This window comes from Saimiri boliviensis, chromosome 21 (assembly GCF_048565385.1).
Source record: "Saimiri boliviensis isolate mSaiBol1 chromosome 21, mSaiBol1.pri, whole genome shotgun sequence".
Classification (NCBI taxonomy): domain Eukaryota; kingdom Metazoa; phylum Chordata; class Mammalia; order Primates; family Cebidae; genus Saimiri; species Saimiri boliviensis.
The window spans coordinates 2676794-2696970 of NC_133469.1; the positions used below are offsets into that span (position 1 = coordinate 2676794).

Genomic DNA, 20177 nt, shown 5'->3' on the forward strand with positions numbered 1-20177 from the left:
GGAGTTCCAAGTTCTTTGAGAAATCTCCAACTGCTTCCCATAGGGGCTGAACTACAAATTTAATTCTTATATGTAATTGGTAACACAACTCCTGAGAAAATGAGACTTATTCATTTAGAGTCAGATAAGTAAATATTTTTATTACTAAAACAGTATCTCCTAAATCAAACACTAGAAAAAAAAGAACTACTGCTGATTGAGGCATTAAAGGTCATACTCCAACCTGCTCATGTTGGAAAAAAACAAAAGTGTCCCATGCTTTATGCAAAAACTATGAAATACTCAAGAAGCTCATACAAAGATCTTTTTTTAAAATTTCTAGCCACCAAAACATCATCACTTTCCAATGAACAACATTAAAAATGTATAAAAACCCACAAATTTTAAATCTGGCATCTTAATATTTTCCTTCAAAGTTAAATTCCATTAATTCCAAATCTAGATATATTGCATGTAAACTATTTTTATCTGGTTTTAATTTGCTATGTTTACATTTTATTACAGCATCGTTCCTCTTGTTCCGAAATACATCCTATATAGATGCTAAAATCTTCTCTAAATAAAACTTGACTGGATTAATTCCATTAAATTCCATATGGACAAGCTCTATAAACCCATCTTCCATATATAGCTGTTGGTATGATTAGTGCAAATGGCTTCACGTCATAGCTCTTACTCATCATTTCAAATTTTACATTTTCACATGAGCAAACCAAACACTTACCTCTTTATGCCATTTATATGTAGGTCAATTCCACCAAACCTGGACAGAAAATCAAGGTACGGTACAGTACCAGAGGTGCTGAGGGGGATCTAGATTCAAGGGAGAAGAATGACGTGTTAGAGAATTAAGATACGAGCAGTAGATGGTAAAGCAGATTTCTAAATCATAGCTTTCAGGATGTCTCAGAGAATACTATTAATGGAATTCATATTCCATTAAACATTTAAATACAACTGCTTAACCCAGGTGTCAGGGTGAATGAACATGCATTCTCAGCAAATAAAGTGTAAACAGCATCCCGGAATGCCAGTCTGTGCTCAAATGAAAGTCAACGAGTTATCTATACAATTATCCAAAATCACCTAAAAAACAAAATTAGCAGAAATATACTCTATATATACTCTAATATATATCATACATATAACACATATTAGAAGCTGAGGCCATAGCACAATTTTATACTGAGTGTCACGTGAACTTTGTACATAAAGTTTTAAGGTAGAAAAAAATCCATTTTTAAATTAAAAATTCTGCAAAGGATATCATTGGGTCAAGTGGGTCAATACAGACTGTAGATTAAATAAAAGTAGTATTTCAATGTTTAATTTGCTTACGTTGATAATTGCCCTTGCACTGTGTTTATGTAAAAGAATAGTTCTTAGGAAATGTACACTGATGTATTTTGGGGTAAAGAATTGTGATATAAGCAACTTCCCCTCAAATGTTGTTGCTGTTTGTTTGTTTGTGTTTGAGATGGAGTCTCACTCTGTCGCCCAGGCTGGAGTGATGCAATCTCGGCTCACTGCAACCTTCACCTCCCCAGTTCATATGATTCTCCCGCCTCAGCTTCCAGAGCAGCTGGGATTACAGGCCTGAGCCACCACGCCCAGCCTCCCTCAAGTGTTTTTAAATATATATGAATGTATACTGGGTACGCTGTTTGCATACACACATACACACACACACATACACACACACACACACAAAATGAGAGCTCACAGGAGAAACAAATGAGGTAAAATGTTCACAATAGATAAATCTGAATGATTAAATGAAAGTTGCCAGGAAAGAAAAAAGAAAACAAACAAACAAACAAGAAATCTGAGTAAGGGCACGTGGCGTTATTTGTATCATACAGGTACTACTTGTACCTTTCTTATTTTCCCAACTTTTCTTTTTTTTTTTTTTTGTTTTGGAGACAGGGTCTTGCTCTGTTGCCCAGGCTAGAGTGCAGTGGCAGGATCTCAGCTCACTGCTAGGTTCAAGCAATTCTCCTGCCTCAGCCTCCCGAGTACCTGGGACTATAGGTGCGTGACACCACACCGGCTAATTTTTGTATTTTTAGTAGAGATGGAGTTTCATCATGTTGGCCAGGCTGGTCTCCAACTCCTGAACTCGAGTGATCCACCTACCTCGGCCTCCCTAAGTGCTGGGATTACAGGCAGGAGCCAATGTGCCCAGCCTATTCTTGCAACTTTTCTAAAGGTTTGAGATTATTTCTAAGCAAAAAGTTAAATTTTATTTAATAAAAATATTTCCAAAAAAGCACTATGAATCTAAAATTTGAACATTAAATATACAATCAATATAAATCTATTTCATGATGCTTCATACACATATACAAAGTACAATTTCCCATACAGTTGAACGGCTCCCAAATCTACACAATCCAATGTGTTATTTACTAAGCTCTTAAAATTCCAGCCTCAAAGCCTAGCGTGGTTATCAGTCTCCCCAAAAGGAAGAACTGCTCTTTACTATTTAAAACTTGTATCACTAGGAAAAGAGACCGGGGGGAGGGGCTCACAGGGTGGGCTCTGTATAGCCTTTTCCTGGAAAGAACGCCCAGGATTTCTTTTTCTGATAATGGATTTTTTTAGTAGATACAATTTTGAGCAAGCATTTCCACTTCCCTAGCCTTGCAGAAGGGCAAGAACAGATCAAACACGTCATCCAAGGCTGGGTGCCCTCTTGGTTTTGGTAGTGACAAGAGGAAATGAGGAAGAGAAGAAACCTACATCTGCGGAGCTCATGCTGCCTAAGTGCGCGCCGGCAACGTTCTCAGTGTTTTACGTGAACAGCCTGAAAACCACCTCAGAGGTGCCGTCACTTTCTACAACTCACAAAGCAGAGATATGGCCTCCCTGCCCAGCACAGCCGTGAGTGCCCACCATCTCCGTGAATCCAGAGTGCAAGTCCATCCCACTGCACGAACCACCCCGCCCATGAAGAAAGAGAGAGTCACTGCATTTGATATTGTTATTTATAGTCAAAAACAAAGTCTAAGGTCATAAAGAAATTCTCTCGATGATCAGTCTCCAAAGCTAAGACCCTCAGACGAGTAAAGAATCGAGTCTCAGCCGGGCGCGGTGGCTCAAGCCTGTAATCCCAGCACTTTGGGAGGCAGAGGTGGGTGGATCACAAGGTCAAGAGATCGAGACCATCCTGGTCAACATGGTGAAACCCCGTCTCTACTAAAAATACAAAAAATTAGCCGGGCATGGTGGCGCATGCCTGTAATCCCAGCTACTCAGGAGGCTGAGGCAGGAGAATTGCCTGAACCCAGGAGGCGGAGGCTGCGGTGAGCCGAGATCGCGCCATTGCACTCCAGCCTGAGTAACAAGAGCGAAACTCCACCTCAAAGAAAAAGAAAAAGAAAAAGAGTGGGGCTGGGGAGGCTGGTTTTTAAATTAGTAACCGTCACCGTGACAAGTATCTTGCAAGAAGACGTTTTATCCAACCCGGCACAACCGGGACAAAAACACAACTTCTTTAAAAACGGTCTCCATTAATACTCAGGGACCGAGGCCACATTTTTAAAAGACACCGAGTCTGCATTACTCTCAACGGAAACAAAGGTAGGGGCAGGTTACAAGCAAAACCTCTCCATACTTCTTGCCCTGGTCAGTCATTAAAACACCCTGGCACTCAAACATTCCTGACACAGTCTCGAAATGAAATCGAAGCTAAAGTAAATTCAGACTATAACTGGAGAATTCTTTCCTAATTTTAAAGGGAAGTTACCATGAAATCTTTTACTCATTTTCTAAGTGTCCAATTAGGTTTACATTAATAAAAAAGGAAGTGTGGGCCAGGCACGATGCCTCAATCCCAGCACTTTGGGAGGCTGAAGCAGGCAGATCACGAGGTGAAGAGATCGAGACCACTGTGGCTAACACGGTGAAACCTGGTCTCTACTAAAAACACAAAAAATTAGTCCGGCATGGTGGCACGTGCCTGTAGTCCCAGCTACTTGGGAGGCTGAGGCAGGAGAATCGCTTGAACCTGGGAGGCGGAGGTTGCGGGTGAGCCAAGATCATGATACTGCACCCCAGCCTGGGCAACAAGAGCGAAACGCCATCTCGAGGCTGTTAGACTGTTTCACCAAATGGATTCATCATAAGACCATCTAGAAAAGCCGCAGATGCTGGGAAGTCCACGGATGGAGAAGGGAAGCCCTGCCCTTCATTCCCAGTGACCCTGGCCTCCTGCAGTGCACCACACTCCAGCCTCCTTGACTGACACACAGCTCACAGCAGCTTAAGGTTCTGGAAATCTTGCTTGTCATTTAGGACAGACTACCAACACGTGTTTTTTAAAAAGTCTTTGAAGTTCTACAGTTCTCAGTGGCTTCTTTTAAAAACAGACACACATTTCATATTTCCTGCATAACTGATTAGCTTGGGAACATTGTCAAAATTTTAAATTAACATTAGATCATGACTATAAGGACACATAGCAGGAAATAATATTTTAACTCTCCGTTTGGCATAAAGTATCAGTTAAACCAAGTTTATGAGGAAACTGATACAATGTTTACAGGGACAAATGTTCTTCATTACCACATGGCACAGGCGTTCTACCCCTAGGTATGTACCCAAGAGAACTGAAAACATATGTCCACGCCAAAACCTTGCACATGAATGTTCACAGCAGCGCTATTCACAAAAGTCAAAACGTGAAACAACTCAAAGGTCCATCAGCTGATGAAAGGTAAACAAAATGCGGTCTATCCGCACAACAGCCATTACTCAGCCGTAAAGAGGAATAGGTACTCATTCATGCTGTCACATGGGTGAGGCTTACAAACATGTGCTAGACACACAAGATCGTTTCCTGTGTGACTCCGTTTATACGAAATGTCCAGGTTAGTATTTTCAGATACGAGCAGAAGGGAAGTGGGGAGTGGCTGCTAATGAGGACAAAGTCTCTTTTTGGAACGATGAGAACAGTCTTCAGTTAGATAGTGGTGATGACTGCAAAACTGTAACTAGATTAAAAACACCGATTTGTACATCTTTGAAGGGTGAATTTCATGATATGTAAATTACGCCTTAGTAAAACTGCCATAAAAATGTGGACAGTGTCTACAGCCATACCACCCTGGACGTGCCTGATCTCAGAAGCTAAGCAGGGTTGGGTCTGGTTAGGACTTCGATGGGAGACCACCTGGGAATATGGGGTGCTGTATGCTTTTAGAGAAAGAGGAAAAAAATAAATAAATAACTTTAAAAATGTAGACAGCAATAAAGGGTGATGTGGGAAAAATATCATAAGTACTACGGCTCCATTGTTATACAAGTAAATAAAAGGGGAACTTTTTTTTTAAGGGAAGAGAAAAGCTCTGTCTTCTTCCTCCTTTTCTATCTTTTCTAACAATTCAGTCCTCAAGTCATTAGATGGGACACAGGGAAATGATGTCACAGTGTGGAGGGAGCCATCAAAGTCCGATGGAGGATATGGCGTGAGAATGGCATCACCACAGCGTGGGGTCTGCGCCCATGAGGGGAGAGGAAGCGCTGGAGATGAGTCATAGATCTAATAAGCAGACACACTAAGGAAAAGAGAAGCCACGTTTCTCACTCAGTGAGAAGACAGTGACAAGCATAAAGGGAGAAACCAGAGTGATCCCTAGAGTGTTGGGTTAGAATTGGTGCTTCTCGATATGTGCAGAGAGACTGATACAGAATAAATGTAAAGGTATGCACACATGCATGTGAAAACACAACACAACAGAACAGCACGTATCTCCTAGAGCTCTGCTCACCGAGAGGCCTCGGAGCAGGAGCAGTCCTCACGCCCACATCCTGGCTCCTCACTGTCTTCTTCCACTTGAAGGAGCCACAGCTGTTCAGTAAAACGGATAATTCCAGACCAAGGCAAGGAAAGTACAGATGAGCTTAGAGCATCTTATGTCAGAAAGCAAAAAGTGCTTGAAGAATGGTGGGGACGTGTCAATGGATATGGAATCATCTTGAGGGAGTTCTTCCTGGCCACACTGGGAATACTTTAACCATCAAAAGAAACAGTACCCACTTAACAGGAAACCTCGAGTCTCTGCAATGCATAAATCATAAATGTGGCCGGGTGCAGAGGCTCATGCCTGTAATCCTAGCACTTTGGGAGGTCGAGGTGGGTGGATCATTTGAGCTCAGGAGTTCAAGACTAGCCTGGGCAACATGGCAAAACCCCATCTCTACAAAAAAGTACAAAAATTAGCTGGACAGTGTTGTGCGCCTGTAGTCCCCACCACTCAAGAGGCTGAAGTGGGAGAATCACCTGAGCCGGGAGGTTAAGCCTCCAGTGAACCAAAATCACACCATTGCATTCCAGCCTGGACAACAGAGTGAGACCCTGTCTCAGAAACAACAATTAATGAATAAATGGAAAGTTTGGTAAGTAGAATATTTACTAGCTTCAAAGTTTCTCTCACAAAAATATTTATTAACTACAAAGTGGATACCACGGAAAAGCCTGACACAGTTCACCTTAATAAAGTGATCGAAGCGAGCATCAGCAGGGAGAGACAGACCGGGATCACGAGCAACCAAATAAGATGCAATGAGAAGAACACAGCATCGCGGCCGAGCCGTTTCTGTTGCAGACGCGAGCCTGGATCTAGTCATAAGGAAACACCAGAGAAGCCCAAACTGGGGGCTTTCTGCAAATAACCGGCCCGCAACCTTCAAAGTGCAAAGGCCATGAAAATCTAGGGAAGACCAAAGAATCATTCTGGACCGAAACAGACTAAAGACATATGAAAACCAAACGCAATGCATAATTGGGACCTGGTTCCTGTAAGACTCTGTGGGACAACCAGCAAAACCTGGCTGGCCTCTGGGGTGAGATGAGAGTCATGAGTCCATGTTAACTTCTTTTGGAGGATGGATTATGGTCATTATAGGACAGGGTCCTTGTTTAAACAAAATACACACTAAATAGTATCACATGACTGGTAAAAAGAAAAGAAAAATAAATAAATAAAATAGGAAATACACACTAAAATGGGTGGGGAAACGGAGAAACTTACTCTCAAACTGTTTAGATGAAAAACATGTTCTTTGTACTGTACTTCCAATGTTTCTGTAACTTTGTGATTTCTTTTAAAAAATAATAAAGTGGCCGGGCATGGTGGCTCATGCCTGTAATCCTAATGCTCTGAGAGACCAAGGTGGAATGACCACTTGAGCCAGGAATTTGAGACCAGCCTGGGCAACACAGACCCTGTATTTATAAAAAAAAATTTTGGCCGGGCGCGGTGGCTCATGGCTGTAATCCCAGCACTTTGGGAGGCCGAGGTGGGTGGATCACTAGGTCAGGAGATTGAGACCATCCTGGCTAACATGGTAAAAACCCATCTCTACTAAAAATACAAAAAATTAGTCAGGCATGATGGCATGCGCCTGTAGTCCCAGCTACTTAGGAGGCTGAGACAGGAGAATTGCTTGAACCCAGGAGACAGAGGTTACAGTGAGCTGAGATCTGAGATTGTGCCACTGCACTCCAGCCTGGGCCACAGAGCAAGACTCTGTCTCAAAATAAATAAATAAATAAAATAAAATAAAAATATATTTTTTAATTAGTGGGGCATGGTGGTGCACACCTGTACTCCTAGCTGCTCAACAGGCTGAAGTAGGAGGATCACTTGAGCCCAGGAGTTTGAGGCTCCAGTGAACTGTGATCATACCACTACACTCTAGCCTGGCCAACACAGTGAGACCATGACTCTTAAAAAAGATAAAGCAGAGAAGTTATGCAGAGAAAGCTCAAAACAGACCAGCCCTCCTATGGAAAACAACCAAAAACTCTGGTTAAAATAAAGTAAAATAAAACTTAAGGCTCCGGAGCATAAATAAAAGCAGGCACATTTTGCAAGAAGGCAAAACTTAGAAGACAGGACAGGTATGGAGGCAGTTTCCTGCTCTATCAGTGGCTTTTATCCTGAGAGCAGGCAGCAGTCACTGCCCAGCACAGAGCAACTAACCCCGTTACAAAACCCACTGTCTCTCCGACCTAAAGGACTGGCATACTAAACTTAAAGCAACCACGGCCACAAGAAAATGTGGGGAGAATTTCATATTTTCTCTCAAAGGAGAGAGACAGAGGAGGAGGAGCCCCACTTCCTGGATATAACCCTGTCCACATTTCCAGCTGACCCTGAACCATGAATGTGCCGGTCAGACTCAAAAAGGCCCAGATAAAGATAAAGAAATGGATCGAGATATGAGCAACTGCTCGCTGCAGGGAAGACAGAGTGGGCAAGTTAACTGCCTGTCGAAACAAAAGTGTCAAGTCTTCAGAGGAACAAAACAGAATCCAGCGTCCCCACACCACTGACAATGTTGAGTGCTGCACTGAGAAACAGCCACAGCCACACATACGCACTGAGCACCTGAAATGTGGCTAACAGAACTTATTAACTATTTTTTTGCTTTATTTAAAGTTAATTTAAAATTTAAAAATAATATTGATTAAATTATTGGAAAACTTTTAAGTATGTTTGGAAGAGGTATATGAATCTAATATTTCAACTGTAAATCTTATGAAATACAAATACCAATCAAGAGATCTACTGTCTGAACTGAAGTCTGCTCTATGTGTAAAGCACGCACCAAGTTTGAAGCCTTAGTAGACAGAAAGGAATATCAAATGTTTTATTAACAATGTTAACAGTAATTACATGTTGAAATGAAATATTCTGGATATATAGGGTTGAATAAAAATATTAACATATGTGGCTCACAGTAGATATATACTTTTTTTTTTTTTTTTTTTTTTTTGGAGACAGGGTCTTGCTCTGTCACCCAGGCTAGAATGCATTAGCGTGATCTTGGCTCACTGCAACCTCCAACATCTGGAGGCTAATTTTTAAATTTTCTGTAGAGATGGGGTCTCCCTATGTTGCCAAGGCTGGTCTTGAACTCCTTGGCTCAAGCAATGATCCTACTTGGGCCTCCCAAAGCATTGGGATTACAGGCGTGAACCACCACACCCGACCTACTCACAGGATATTTCTTTTGGATAGCTCTGTTCTGGGATATTATCCAAACATACTCAAATATAAACAACGAGGGAAACAAGACCCTTCTCAATGGAAAAGACAATCAATGCAGGCCAACCTTGAGATGACTAATGTGAGAATTACTAGACAAAAACTTTAAAGCAGCTATCTTAACTGTGCTCAGAGTCAAAAGATGCATGCTCATAACTGAAGAAAAACAGAAAATCTAACCAGGTAAAGAGATCACAAAGAGGAATCAAGTGGAAATTCTACAACTATAACATACAATGTCTAAAAGTAAAAATTCAAGGCATGGGCTTAATAGCAGAATGAAGATGATAAGCGTCAGTGAACTTAAAGACAGATCAATAGACATTATCCAATCTGAATGATAGAATAAACAAAGCTTTTAATGAACTGAGCCTCAGGGCCAGTGGGACATATCAAAACATTTGAGAGAGGAAGGAATGGGACAGAAAAACATATCTGGAAAAATTATGGCTCAAAACTTGACAAATTAAAAAAAAAGACAGCATTAGAGGGAAGAGAAAACTTTGAAACAGAAAATGGTATGCATAAGAAGAAACAAATAAAACTGTATATATTTTGTTTAAGTCAGAAAAAAAAAAGAGAAGCAGTCCTTGAAATTAAGACTGGAATTTAGGAACGCCTAAAATTCATTGATCTATTTTTCTTTTCTTTTCTTTTTGAGATGGAGTTTCACTTTTGTTGCCCAAGCTCGAGTACAATGGCATGATCTCAGCTCACTGCAACCTCCACCTCCCAGGTTCAAGGGATTCTCCTGCCTCAGCCTCAGAGTAGCTGGGATTATAGACATGCACCACCACACCCAGCTAATTTTGCATTTTTAACAGAGATGGGGTTTCTCCATGTTGGTCAGGCTGGTCTTGATCACCCGAGGTCGGTGATCCGCCCGCCTCAGCCTCCCAAAGTGCTGGGATTACAGGCATGAGTCACTGTACCCAGCCTATTTGTTTTCATAACACTTAATTCCCCTGTATTGAAAGTATACACAATGGGTTAGTTGTGGTATACAGCAAATTCTAAAAAGAAATGTTTTTAAATTACTAGAAGATAGCATGAAGTCAGATTCCGATTAGGAACTAATGACTGAGGCCACACACCGTGGCTCACATCTTTGTAATCCCAGCACTTAGGGAGGCCAAGGCAGACTTATCACTTGAGGTCAGGAATTCGAGACCAGCCTGGCCAACATGATGAAACCCTATTTCTACCAAAAATACAAAAGTTAGCTGGGCACGGTGGCACATGCCTGTAATCCCACTACTTGGGAGGCTGAAGTACGAAAATCACTTGAACCGGGAGGTGGAGGTTCCAGTGAGCCAAGATTGTATATATATTTACTCATTCATTAGTTTTGAGCCAAGATTGTATATATATTTACTCATTCATTAGTTTTGAGCCAAGATTGTATATATATTTACTCATTCATTAGTTTTTGTTTTTGTTTTTGTTTTTTTTTTTGAGACGGAGTCTTATGCGCTGTGTCATCCAGGCTAGAGTACCTGTCTGTGTGTGTGCATGCATGTGTGTGTATGCAAATTTATTGGGTTAAATGCAATACTAACAATATTCTAGCCCAAATTTTCTACTTTTGATCATTATAGACTTATTTTGGAAGTGTTTGATTCTGCCAGGCGTGATGGCTCACAACTGTAATCCCAGCAGTTTGGGAGGCGGAGGCAGGTGGATCACCTGAGGTCAAGAGTTCGACACCAGCCTGGCCAACACGATGAAACCCCGTCTCTACTAAAAATACAAAAATCAGCCAGGCATAATGGTGGGCACCTGTAATCCCGGCTACTCAGAAGGCTGAGACAGGAAAATCGATTGAACCTGGGAGGCAGAGGTTTCAGTGAGCCGAGACTGTGCCACTGCAGCCCGGGCAACAAGAGTGAAACTCTGTCTCCAATAAAATTTTTTTAAAAAGTATTTAATTCCTACTGCATTTTGTAATCCTTTTTTAAGGGCCCCAAGGACACAGTCCACACATTTTCACTCCTCTCTTCCCCTGGTACGGTACACCACCAGGTGGCCAAGGGCCCTCATCTTCCACATCCCTCCCGAAGTAACTACATCGCCTGTGCTGCAAACCCTTCCCTGGCTCCCGCAGCCTCTAGGATAAAGGCCGAGCTCTTTCACGAAGTGCTCTTCTGGATTGGCCCCTGTAGTCACAACATGACCCGTATTCTTCACTTCCAGTAGAAATCACAGAACTACCCAGGTCCCTGAATAAGCATGGCAGGCGGGTGCAGGCATCCAAGTTTTCCCACAGGCTATCCCCGCTGTTATAACAACCTTTCCTTCCCCTCTCATCTAGCAAATACCTACTCCTCAGTCAAAACTAAGTGAAATACCCCCCCTCCTAAGAGCCTTTCTGGACTACCTGTCCTCATTTTCAGACAGCTTGCCATCCTGTGACTCCCAGCCACCCTGCAGCGAACCCTGTCCCAGCACTTGCCAACAGTCCATAAGTGTCTCACTGGGCTGGGAGCCCCTCAAGGCCAGGGCCTGAGTCTGATTCATCTGCACCACAGTGTCTAGCATTGGGTCTACCAGGTAGCAGATGCTCAATAACTATTTGGTGCAAGAAAGAACGACAAAATGCTAAGCTCCAAAGTATAAGTTGACCCAAATACATTTATATGGCCCCTTAAAATAAATGAAAAGAAGGCCAAGTGCACAGCTCACGCCTGTAATCCCAGCACTTTGGGAGGCCAAGGCGGGCTGATCATCTGAGGTCAGGAGGTCAAGACCAGCCTGGCCAACATAGTGAAACCCCATCTCTACTAAAAATACAAAATGAGCCGGGCATGGTGGCCCACGCCTGTAATCCCAGCTACTAGGGAGGCTGAGGTAGGAGAGTCGCTGGAACCTGGGAGGCGGAGGTTGCAGTGAGCCGAGATCATGCCACTGCACTCCAGCCTGGGCAACAAGAGCAAAAACTCTGTCTCAAAAGAAAAGAAAGAAAAGAAACGAAACTGGCTGGAGAAGTGCCGCCTGCAAAACACGACCGCGTACGGTCGATCATGATCATCTACGTCAGCCTCGGTTAAGTGAATTGTGAAAAATAAACAAAACGTCAACCCTTCGACTACACAGGGGCAACAGTGGGAGAAGGTGAGGACGGGTCACACTCTCCCCTGCGCGTCCGGAACTGAACGAGTCTAAGCACGTACGACATACGGCACCTGAGCCAACACGTCCTGAAACTGTTCTCGTGTGAGCGGCATCAGGAAGTCTGTGATAATTCTTCTCAGTTCACTCTTTGACACCGTCGAGTTCTGACCAGTATCAAGCAGCTGAAAGACCTTTTTCAGCTCATCCCCTCTGTCGGTAATGTTTTGAAATAAAATCCGTTTAACATCTAAGGAGGACAGCGTTGGATTGGCAACAGCTGTGGCTACAAAAGAGATACAGCTATTTATTAAACATGTTTAAAGCCAACATACTAAACAAAAACACTGACAGTGTTTAACAGAACCCAGCAAACTTCTTCAACGGTAGTTCTCCCACCATATCTAGGTTTTCATGTGTAACCATTCGATGATTCGTCATGAAAACTCTACAATCATCTTTTAACTCTGAAATTTGATCATTAAAGCATAATAGTAATGACGTTAGTAAGGAAAAAATTATAATCTTCCCTCTGAAGGACATAGGTAAGTACAAGGGAAAAACATGGATACTGAAAGCAAATTTGGTTAATAGCATTCAAATAAATCTTTAAAATATCACATTCACCTTTCATACCCTTGCCAATTTTTGAGGGAAAAACTTAATTCTTAAACCTAGATCATTTTCCTTTCAAAGACAAGGAGGAGCTGGACACTGAAACGAAGATATGAAAACGTTTCGAGTGGTCTCCATAAGCTTTTGGGTTTTGAACTTGACTCATGTTTCAGGTCCTGAGCCCCATGTGTCAGCAAAGGAGAGGCGAATACACCACAGGCCTCCTTCCCCTCTCCAAAATAAAAACAATTATAGGAACCCTAGGTAGGAAATTACAGAGGTAAATATGGTGAGTACAAACCAATGTATGGTGCCAATCCATACCACAGGCATGAAGACATAATTATTCCATTGGAGAGAGGAGATCACGAATAATGGCCATCAGTAAATCCCTCCTACTTATTTGTGAGATAAACTTGGTCACCACAGTTTATTTAGTGGCTCTTTCTTAAATAGTGAATCTATGTAAGAAAAGGGCTCTAACATTGCCTTATCCTTTATCATAATATTCACAAGCAGCAGCTAGGGAGGGAGGATGCTAGTCCTTTCCCTTTGAATGAGAATTTCTTATCAAGCTATTGCATGTTTCTGGTGTAAGGACAGTGACAGCTTTAGTCTTGGGGTGACCTGGGCAGGTGAAAGACTCGAAAGATCTCAGTGCACCAACCGGAACCCACCCAGAGGGCAGGCTGGGATTTCCTCGGAGCTGCAGGGTGGTACAAGAGAGAACGTGCAGGAACCCCAGTTACACTGCCATGGAGATCTGCTGCAGGCCCTAACCCCACGAGCCACAGCACAGCAGGCTCTGGGGGGTACTACCACCCCACACAGGGGCTGTGCTGCCATTGCGGATTCTCCCCTCACATCCACTGAGGGCCCAACACACACAGGACCTGTGCCAGGGCTGGGGATGACTCTTGCGCCTGACGCCCAGAGCCTCCGAGAGGGAGGGGGTTCTGTAACTGGGATGTGGCGATCCATTGCGGAGACAGGCACTAGGTGTCTGCGGCGGGCATGGCAGACCTAAACGGAGGAGGGCTGGTTTGGGGTTTGGGGTGAGGATGGAAGGCGACAGGAAAGCCTTCTCAGTGGAAAGCAACTCGGTGTTCCTGAGGCAACAGAGCTGGAAGTGGGGCTGCTGTGGGCACGGCCAGCCTGGGCAAAAGGAGGCTGGGGGCAGGGACAAGCCAAGGAGCCAAGAGATGGGGCGGGAAAGGCAGCAGGGCCTATGCTTGGGCTTAGCACTCTGGAGTTATAAGATGCCACGGTGGGATTGTCATCAAAACAACATAAGCCAATTTTTATTCTTCACTTTCCCCTGGTACCACGTAGAGGGAAGGGGAATGACAGGGTGGAGACAGGCTGGGTGACCACAGCTGCTCAGGAGAGGGATGACACAGCTCTGTACTAGCGTGGTGGTCACAGTGCAAACACTTCAGATGAATAAAAGGTTGAGCAGGGAGGTCTATGGAATCCCCTGGTTGGAGGGGCCAGGTGAGGTATGGAAAGAGGATGGAACACCTGCATCTGGCTTGGTGGCGGGGCAGGAGCAGCACCCCTCACTTAGAAATGGAAGAGGGAAGATGCAGCAGATGGTATTTTCCAAGACGGACCCACAACATCTCCCAGCACAAGGTCATGTGAACACTCCTCCCTGAGAAGTGGGCATATGTTCCCCGCTTGAATCTGGTGGGCCCGTGATGGCAGAATGGATATCTATCAGGATGATACAGGACATGTGTGATCTCCAAAATGAGGTCATGCAAGGTGCTACAGCCTCTGCCTGGTCCTATTTATTTATTTTCTGAGACACAGTGTTGCTCTGTTGCCTAGGTTGGAATGCAGTGGCACGATCTTAGCTCACTGCAACCTCCACCTTCTGGGTTCAAGCAATTCTCCTGCCTCAGCTTTCTGAGTAGCTGGAACTACAGGTGCCTGCTGCCACGCCTGGATAATTTTTGTATTTTCTAGTAGAGACAAGGTTTCACCACGTTAGCCAGGCTGGTGTGGAACTCCTGACCTCAGATGATCCACCCACTTCAGCCTCCCAAAGTGCTGAGACTACAGACGCGAGCCACCATGCCCAGCCATGCCTGGTCCTCTTCAGACGCTCATACACAGTCACCACTTGGCTGTGAGGAAGCCAAGAAGCCACCCCAAGAGGCCACGTGGAGGGGTTCTGGGCAACAGCCTTAGCCAAGGTTCAGGCAATAGCCTGCATCTACTCCTAGCCATTTGAGGACTCCAGGCCCCAATGTGAAGGCAGTCGAGCCTCTGTACCTCCCCGGCTAGAGTGCATGGAGCAGAGAAAAGCTGACCTGCCCAAACTGCAGATGTGTGAGCAAAATAAATGACTCCTGCTATTTCAAGTCACGGTGTTTAGAGAGTTTGCATACAGCAATAGATACCTGGAAGAGAAGAAGAAAAAGCTTATGGGGAAGCTCATGAGTTCAGCCTGGGCTATCTAAGCGGGATGTCAACCTGAAAGTTGAACACATACTCTGGAGATCAGAGAGGCTGGAGATGCAAGCATGGGAACCAACTGCTTGGAAGCCACGGGGAAACGCGCCCCATGGGAAGAGGAGACGGGGCGGTGGGAAACACTGACTTTTGAATTCATTCATTCAAAAAATATCGTATTTCAACACCTATCAGATTTCAACCAGTTTTCAGCCCTGAGGGCACTGCAGTGAATAAGACAGGTACAGCTTACAATCTGGAGGTGAGACGACAGACGAGAAGCCAATAAACAAATAAACGATCGGGTCACGATGCCCAGTGATGCATGCCACGAAGACAGAGGCAGAACGATGCGGCTGAGTGCAGCTGGGGGCTGTTTTAGAGAGGATGGTCAAGGAAGCCTGCTCCAGAGTGGGTTTGCTGGGTTTGTGAGCCGAAACCCAGAAACATAAAAATGAGCCAGTCAGTCAAGAAGCTGAAGTAAGAATGTCTTCAACAGGGAAACCATAGCAACTGGAAAAAGAATCCTGAATAAGGAGCTTGATACATCCAGGAAGGCAGAAAGGCCAGAGTGGAGAAAGTGTGGCACGGAGCAGGTAGGATGGAGAACAGTGAGAATTTGGGCCATGGGAGGAGAGGGCCAGTCCACATAGGCTTCAGACACCTGCAGAAAGGATGGCATTTTCTTCAAAGTGCAATGGAAGGCTCAGGAGAGTTTAACCAGGGAAGCAATGTTATCTAACACAGCATATGTGTGGGTTTTTTTTTAAAAAATGTTCTGGCTGCTCTGTAAAGAATGGACTTTGGGAGGCTGAGGCAGGCGGATCATCTAATGTCAGAAGTTCAAGACCAGCTTGGCCAACATGGCAAAACCTCGTCTCTACTAAAAATAGAAAAATTAGCCACACGTGGTGGCAGGCACCTGTAATCCCAGCTACTTGGAGGCTGAGGCAGAAAAATCACTTGAACCCGGGAGACGGAGGTTGCAGTGAGCCGAGATTGCACCACTGCACTCCAGCCTGGGCTGAAGAGTAAAACTCCATCTGACAAGAGTAAAACTCCATCTCAAAAAAAAAAAAAAAAAAAAAGAATGGCTGATAGGGGGCAAAAAATGAGGAAGGGAGGCCAGAGAGGAGGCTGCTCCAAGGTCTAGGGGATAACTGTGGCTTGAACCAGGTGGTAGCCCTGAAGGTGGACAGAAAGTAGACAGATAAGAGACATGATCTACCAGTTCTGTAGCTGGCAAGGTTGTGCTGATGGATTGGCTGAGGAGGTGCGTGCGGGCTGTTAAAGAAAATGGAGAAATCAAGGATAATCCCTTGGTGCTGGACGTGAGGAACTAGATGAATGACAGTGTCACTGCTGAGACGGAGAATGTGGGGGAGTCAAGATATCCGTTTAGCCAGTTCAGCTCTGAGATACCTGCTAGACAGGGTGCACGCAGAAAGGTCAGCGAGGCAGCTGGATACACAAGTGGGAGCTTGGCGGGGCAGTCAGGATGGAGCTATCATTTTGGTTACAGGTGGTATTTCAGAACACGGAGCCAGATGACTCACTGAAGAGAGGGCAGACAGGGAAAAGAGGAATGAGCACAGAGCCCAGGGGGAGAAGCAGGAACTTAAGCCTCCCACAAGAGTTCCAAGAACACAGAAATGCAGGAAGCACTCGGGCTTCCCTTCCACTTCTGGCTGTCACTCAGAATCTCAGAAGCAGCTGAGTCACACACAGCAGCTGCATGACTCAGTAGCAGCCGGTGAGCACTACGTCTCCCTCTTTGCCCCAGCCTGAAAATCCTCCTCCTGCCCTCAGTGTCAGAGGGGATCCCACTTTTTAATGTCTGCCTCCGTCTTGAAATGCTTTCTCAGACCTCTCCTATATATTTTTAGTTGCTTTCTTAGAAACCTCACCATTGTAATCAATAATTGTAATTTAAAAGAATCAGAGACTGGGCACGGTGGCTCACATCTATAATCCCAGCACTCTGGGAGGCCAGGGCGGGTGGATCACGAAGTCAAGAGTTCGAGACCATCCTGACCGCCATGATGAAACCCCACCTCTACAAAAATTAGCTGGGCGTGTTGGCATGCGCCTGTATTCCCAGCGACCGGAGGCTGAGGCAGGAGAAACTCTTGAACCTGGCAGGCGGAGGATGCAGTGAGCCGAGATTGCGCCACTGCACTCCAGCCTGGCGACAGAGTAAGACCCCATCTCAAAAAAAAAAAAAATCAGAAAATATTGGTGTGAGACTATTTTAAAACACGTGAAGGAAATTTTTTTACTCCATGTGCCTAATGAACATGTCTGAGAATGAACATGAAAGCAGCAACCCAACTTGCATAACCTGCTGGTGGGAGTACAAATTGATATCTTTCTGGAGGGCAATTTGACAAAATTTTCTATATCCGTTTAGGATATGGGAAGTCACAACAGACTGTCACTGTCACCCTAACAATGAGAACGAGTAGGATAAGCTAAAGTATATATATAGTTTTAAAATCCATCAGAGATCTGAGGATGCAAAGAAACTATCATTCAGGAAAGGACAAGCCACTCATCAGAGAGAGAATGGTAACTCCTTCTATCCCTGTGGCACAGTGGGTGAAAAGCAAATTCATTACAGACAGGGTAGGAAGAAAACAACCCAGTTTTAGCAGACACAGGAGACTGACAGGCGGATGACACTCCCAGGGGCCTTGGTCACAGCGCAGGTCTGGCCCACCCTCTTGGGCCTTCCCCCAGTGCACATAAGCAGCACTGAAGCAAAGGCTGAGGCTGCAGGAAAGCTCTGTGATCCACCCCAGCCTGGCACACAGGGTTCTGCACAAGTCCAGGGCAGCTGTTTACCAAAGGCTGAATACAGGGAAGAAGAGCTCAGGCGAACTCTCCGAGGCACAGGGGTCCTTCACTAAGTGTCAATGCCCTGCTGCAGGTTAAAGGCAGGGACACAGGGTGGACAGAGACGTTCCCAGGTACAGAAAGCCATGGCAGAGCTGGAGAGCAGACAGACCTCCCAAGAAACCACCCAAAAATGGCAGGCAGGCCGTAAAGCAGAGATCTCCCTGCCATATGCACAGCTGGTGGCTGGGCTCTAGCGCAGAGAGAGCTGCGGAGTCTCACCAGCGCTCATACCTCAGACACCTGTTGAAGGCAAGCATAGGAAACCAGGGGTAACCTCAATTTCACTAAAACTGCACCGAAGTCAAGGGACAGCTCACCTGAGAGATGACGCTGAGTCAGCCCACTTTGCTGGAAGCCTGAGAGAAGAAGAGGCTTCCTTTTCTGGTGGTAAATATTATTGACTTCTGTCTCTACTGTTTTTCATACAAACATCTGGCATTACTTTTTTAATTGCAAGACAAGTGAAGAAGAAAAAGTAACCTAATCAGGGTAAAAATAGTCATCAGAACACCCACAGAGAGAACACATGCAGAAATGACCAGGTATTCAAACTGAGAACAGGAACTAGGTTAGCAAGATGAAAGGGAAAAGCTGAAAACATGGTGAACGTATAGGGAATTTCAGCAGAGAAATGGAAAGCGTTTTTAAAGAGCGCATGAAAAAAATCTAAAAATTAAAAATACAACATCCGAAGTTAAGAATTCATTTTTTTGCTTAGTAGCAGAGTGTACATGCTAGAAGAACTAGAGGACGTGATCTCAGGTCTATAGGAATGATTCAAATTGAAACACAAAGACAAACATTTAAAGAGGAAACAAGGTGTCTGGTGTTTATTTGCTTATTTGATGTATGAGTTACACAGTGTGTATCGAACAGATATGTGCTGTACATGCACGAAAAAGGGACCAGCCGAGCTGCTGCTGATTTCCTCTTGCAGAGGAAAGGGGTGCTGGGGGCAAATATATATTTAATTTTTAAAAGGTAAAAAAAATACTCCAGTGCACTAAAAAGTACCACCAATAGAAATAAAAAATGACAAAGAAGAAAAATACCTGTGGCACTAAGGCAGAGAAAAGGTTTGCCATATGCAGAGCTGGTGGCTGGGCTATAAAGCAGAGATGTCTACGGAGTCTCGCTGGTGTGGAGTCTCACCAGTCTCTTTAATACAAAGAGAGCTCACACGAGTCACCAAAAAAAGACCAACCCAGAGTAGGTAAAAAGGCAAAGAATATGAACAGGCAACTCACAAAAGCAAAAGGCATAAACCTGGTAAACTTGAAAATAAAATTAACCTTACTATTGAGGAAATCTATATTAAATTCACAATGGAATGTTATTTTTCCATGTCCAGTGGGCAATATCTTAAAAGATAATCTGTGTTAGGATACTTTAAAATGAGCACTTATAAGTCTCACAAGTGGGAATGTGCTAAGGTGCAAGTTTCCTGAAGGGTTACCCGGTGGTACTCATCAGGAACCTTAAGAGTAGAACAGGTTGGGTGCACTGGCTCACGCCTAGAATCCCGGCACTTTGGGAGGCCAAGGGGTTTGAGACCTGCCTGGCCAACATGGTGAAATCCTGTCTCTAATAAAAATACACAAATTAGGCCTGGCACGGTGGCTCACACCTTTCTAGCACTTTGGGAGGCCAAGGAGGGAGGATCATGAGGTCAGAAGATCAAGACTATCCTGGCTGACACAGTGAAACCCTGTCTCTACTAAAAATACAAAACATTGGTCGGCTGTGGTGGCACGTGCCTGTAGTCCCAGCTACTCAGGAGGCTGAGGCAGAAGAATTGCTTAAACCTGAGAGGCGGAGGTTGCAGTGAGCTGAGATTGTACCACTACACTCCAGCCTGGGCAATAGAGCAAGACTCTTTCTCAAAACACAAAATAAATAAATACAAAAATTAGCCAAGTGTGATAGTGCATGCCTGTGATCCCAGCTACTCAGGAGGCTGAGTCATGAGAATCACTTGAACTGGGGAGGTGGAGATTGCAGTGAGACAAGATCACGCCATTGCACTCCAGCCTGGATGAC

At 44.5% G+C, this 20177-nt stretch overlaps 1 protein-coding gene and 1 pseudogene across 8 annotated transcripts in view; one reads left to right on the forward strand and one right to left on the reverse strand.

Annotated features, from left to right (window-relative positions):
* Nucleotides 1–20177, reverse strand: part of EFCAB6 (EF-hand calcium binding domain 6) — a 274102-nt gene that overhangs the window by 221866 nt on the left and 32059 nt on the right. For 7 of the 8 annotated variants that reach the window (XR_012515451.1, XM_074390943.1, XM_039463214.2 and 4 more), the window contains 2 exons: nt 12239–12450; nt 725–813 (listed from right to left, as the gene is read on the reverse strand). Coding sequence is in view for 7 of the 8 variants with exons in the window: in XM_074390943.1 (XP_074247044.1) it covers nt 725–813; nt 12239–12450 (301 nt within the window). In the remaining variant the exon portion in view is untranslated. The remainder of the gene's footprint in view (nt 1–724; nt 814–12238; nt 12451–20177) is intronic. The other variant, XM_074390946.1, reaches the window with a different exon arrangement.
* Nucleotides 5090–5198, forward strand: LOC120361522 (5S ribosomal RNA; annotated as a pseudogene).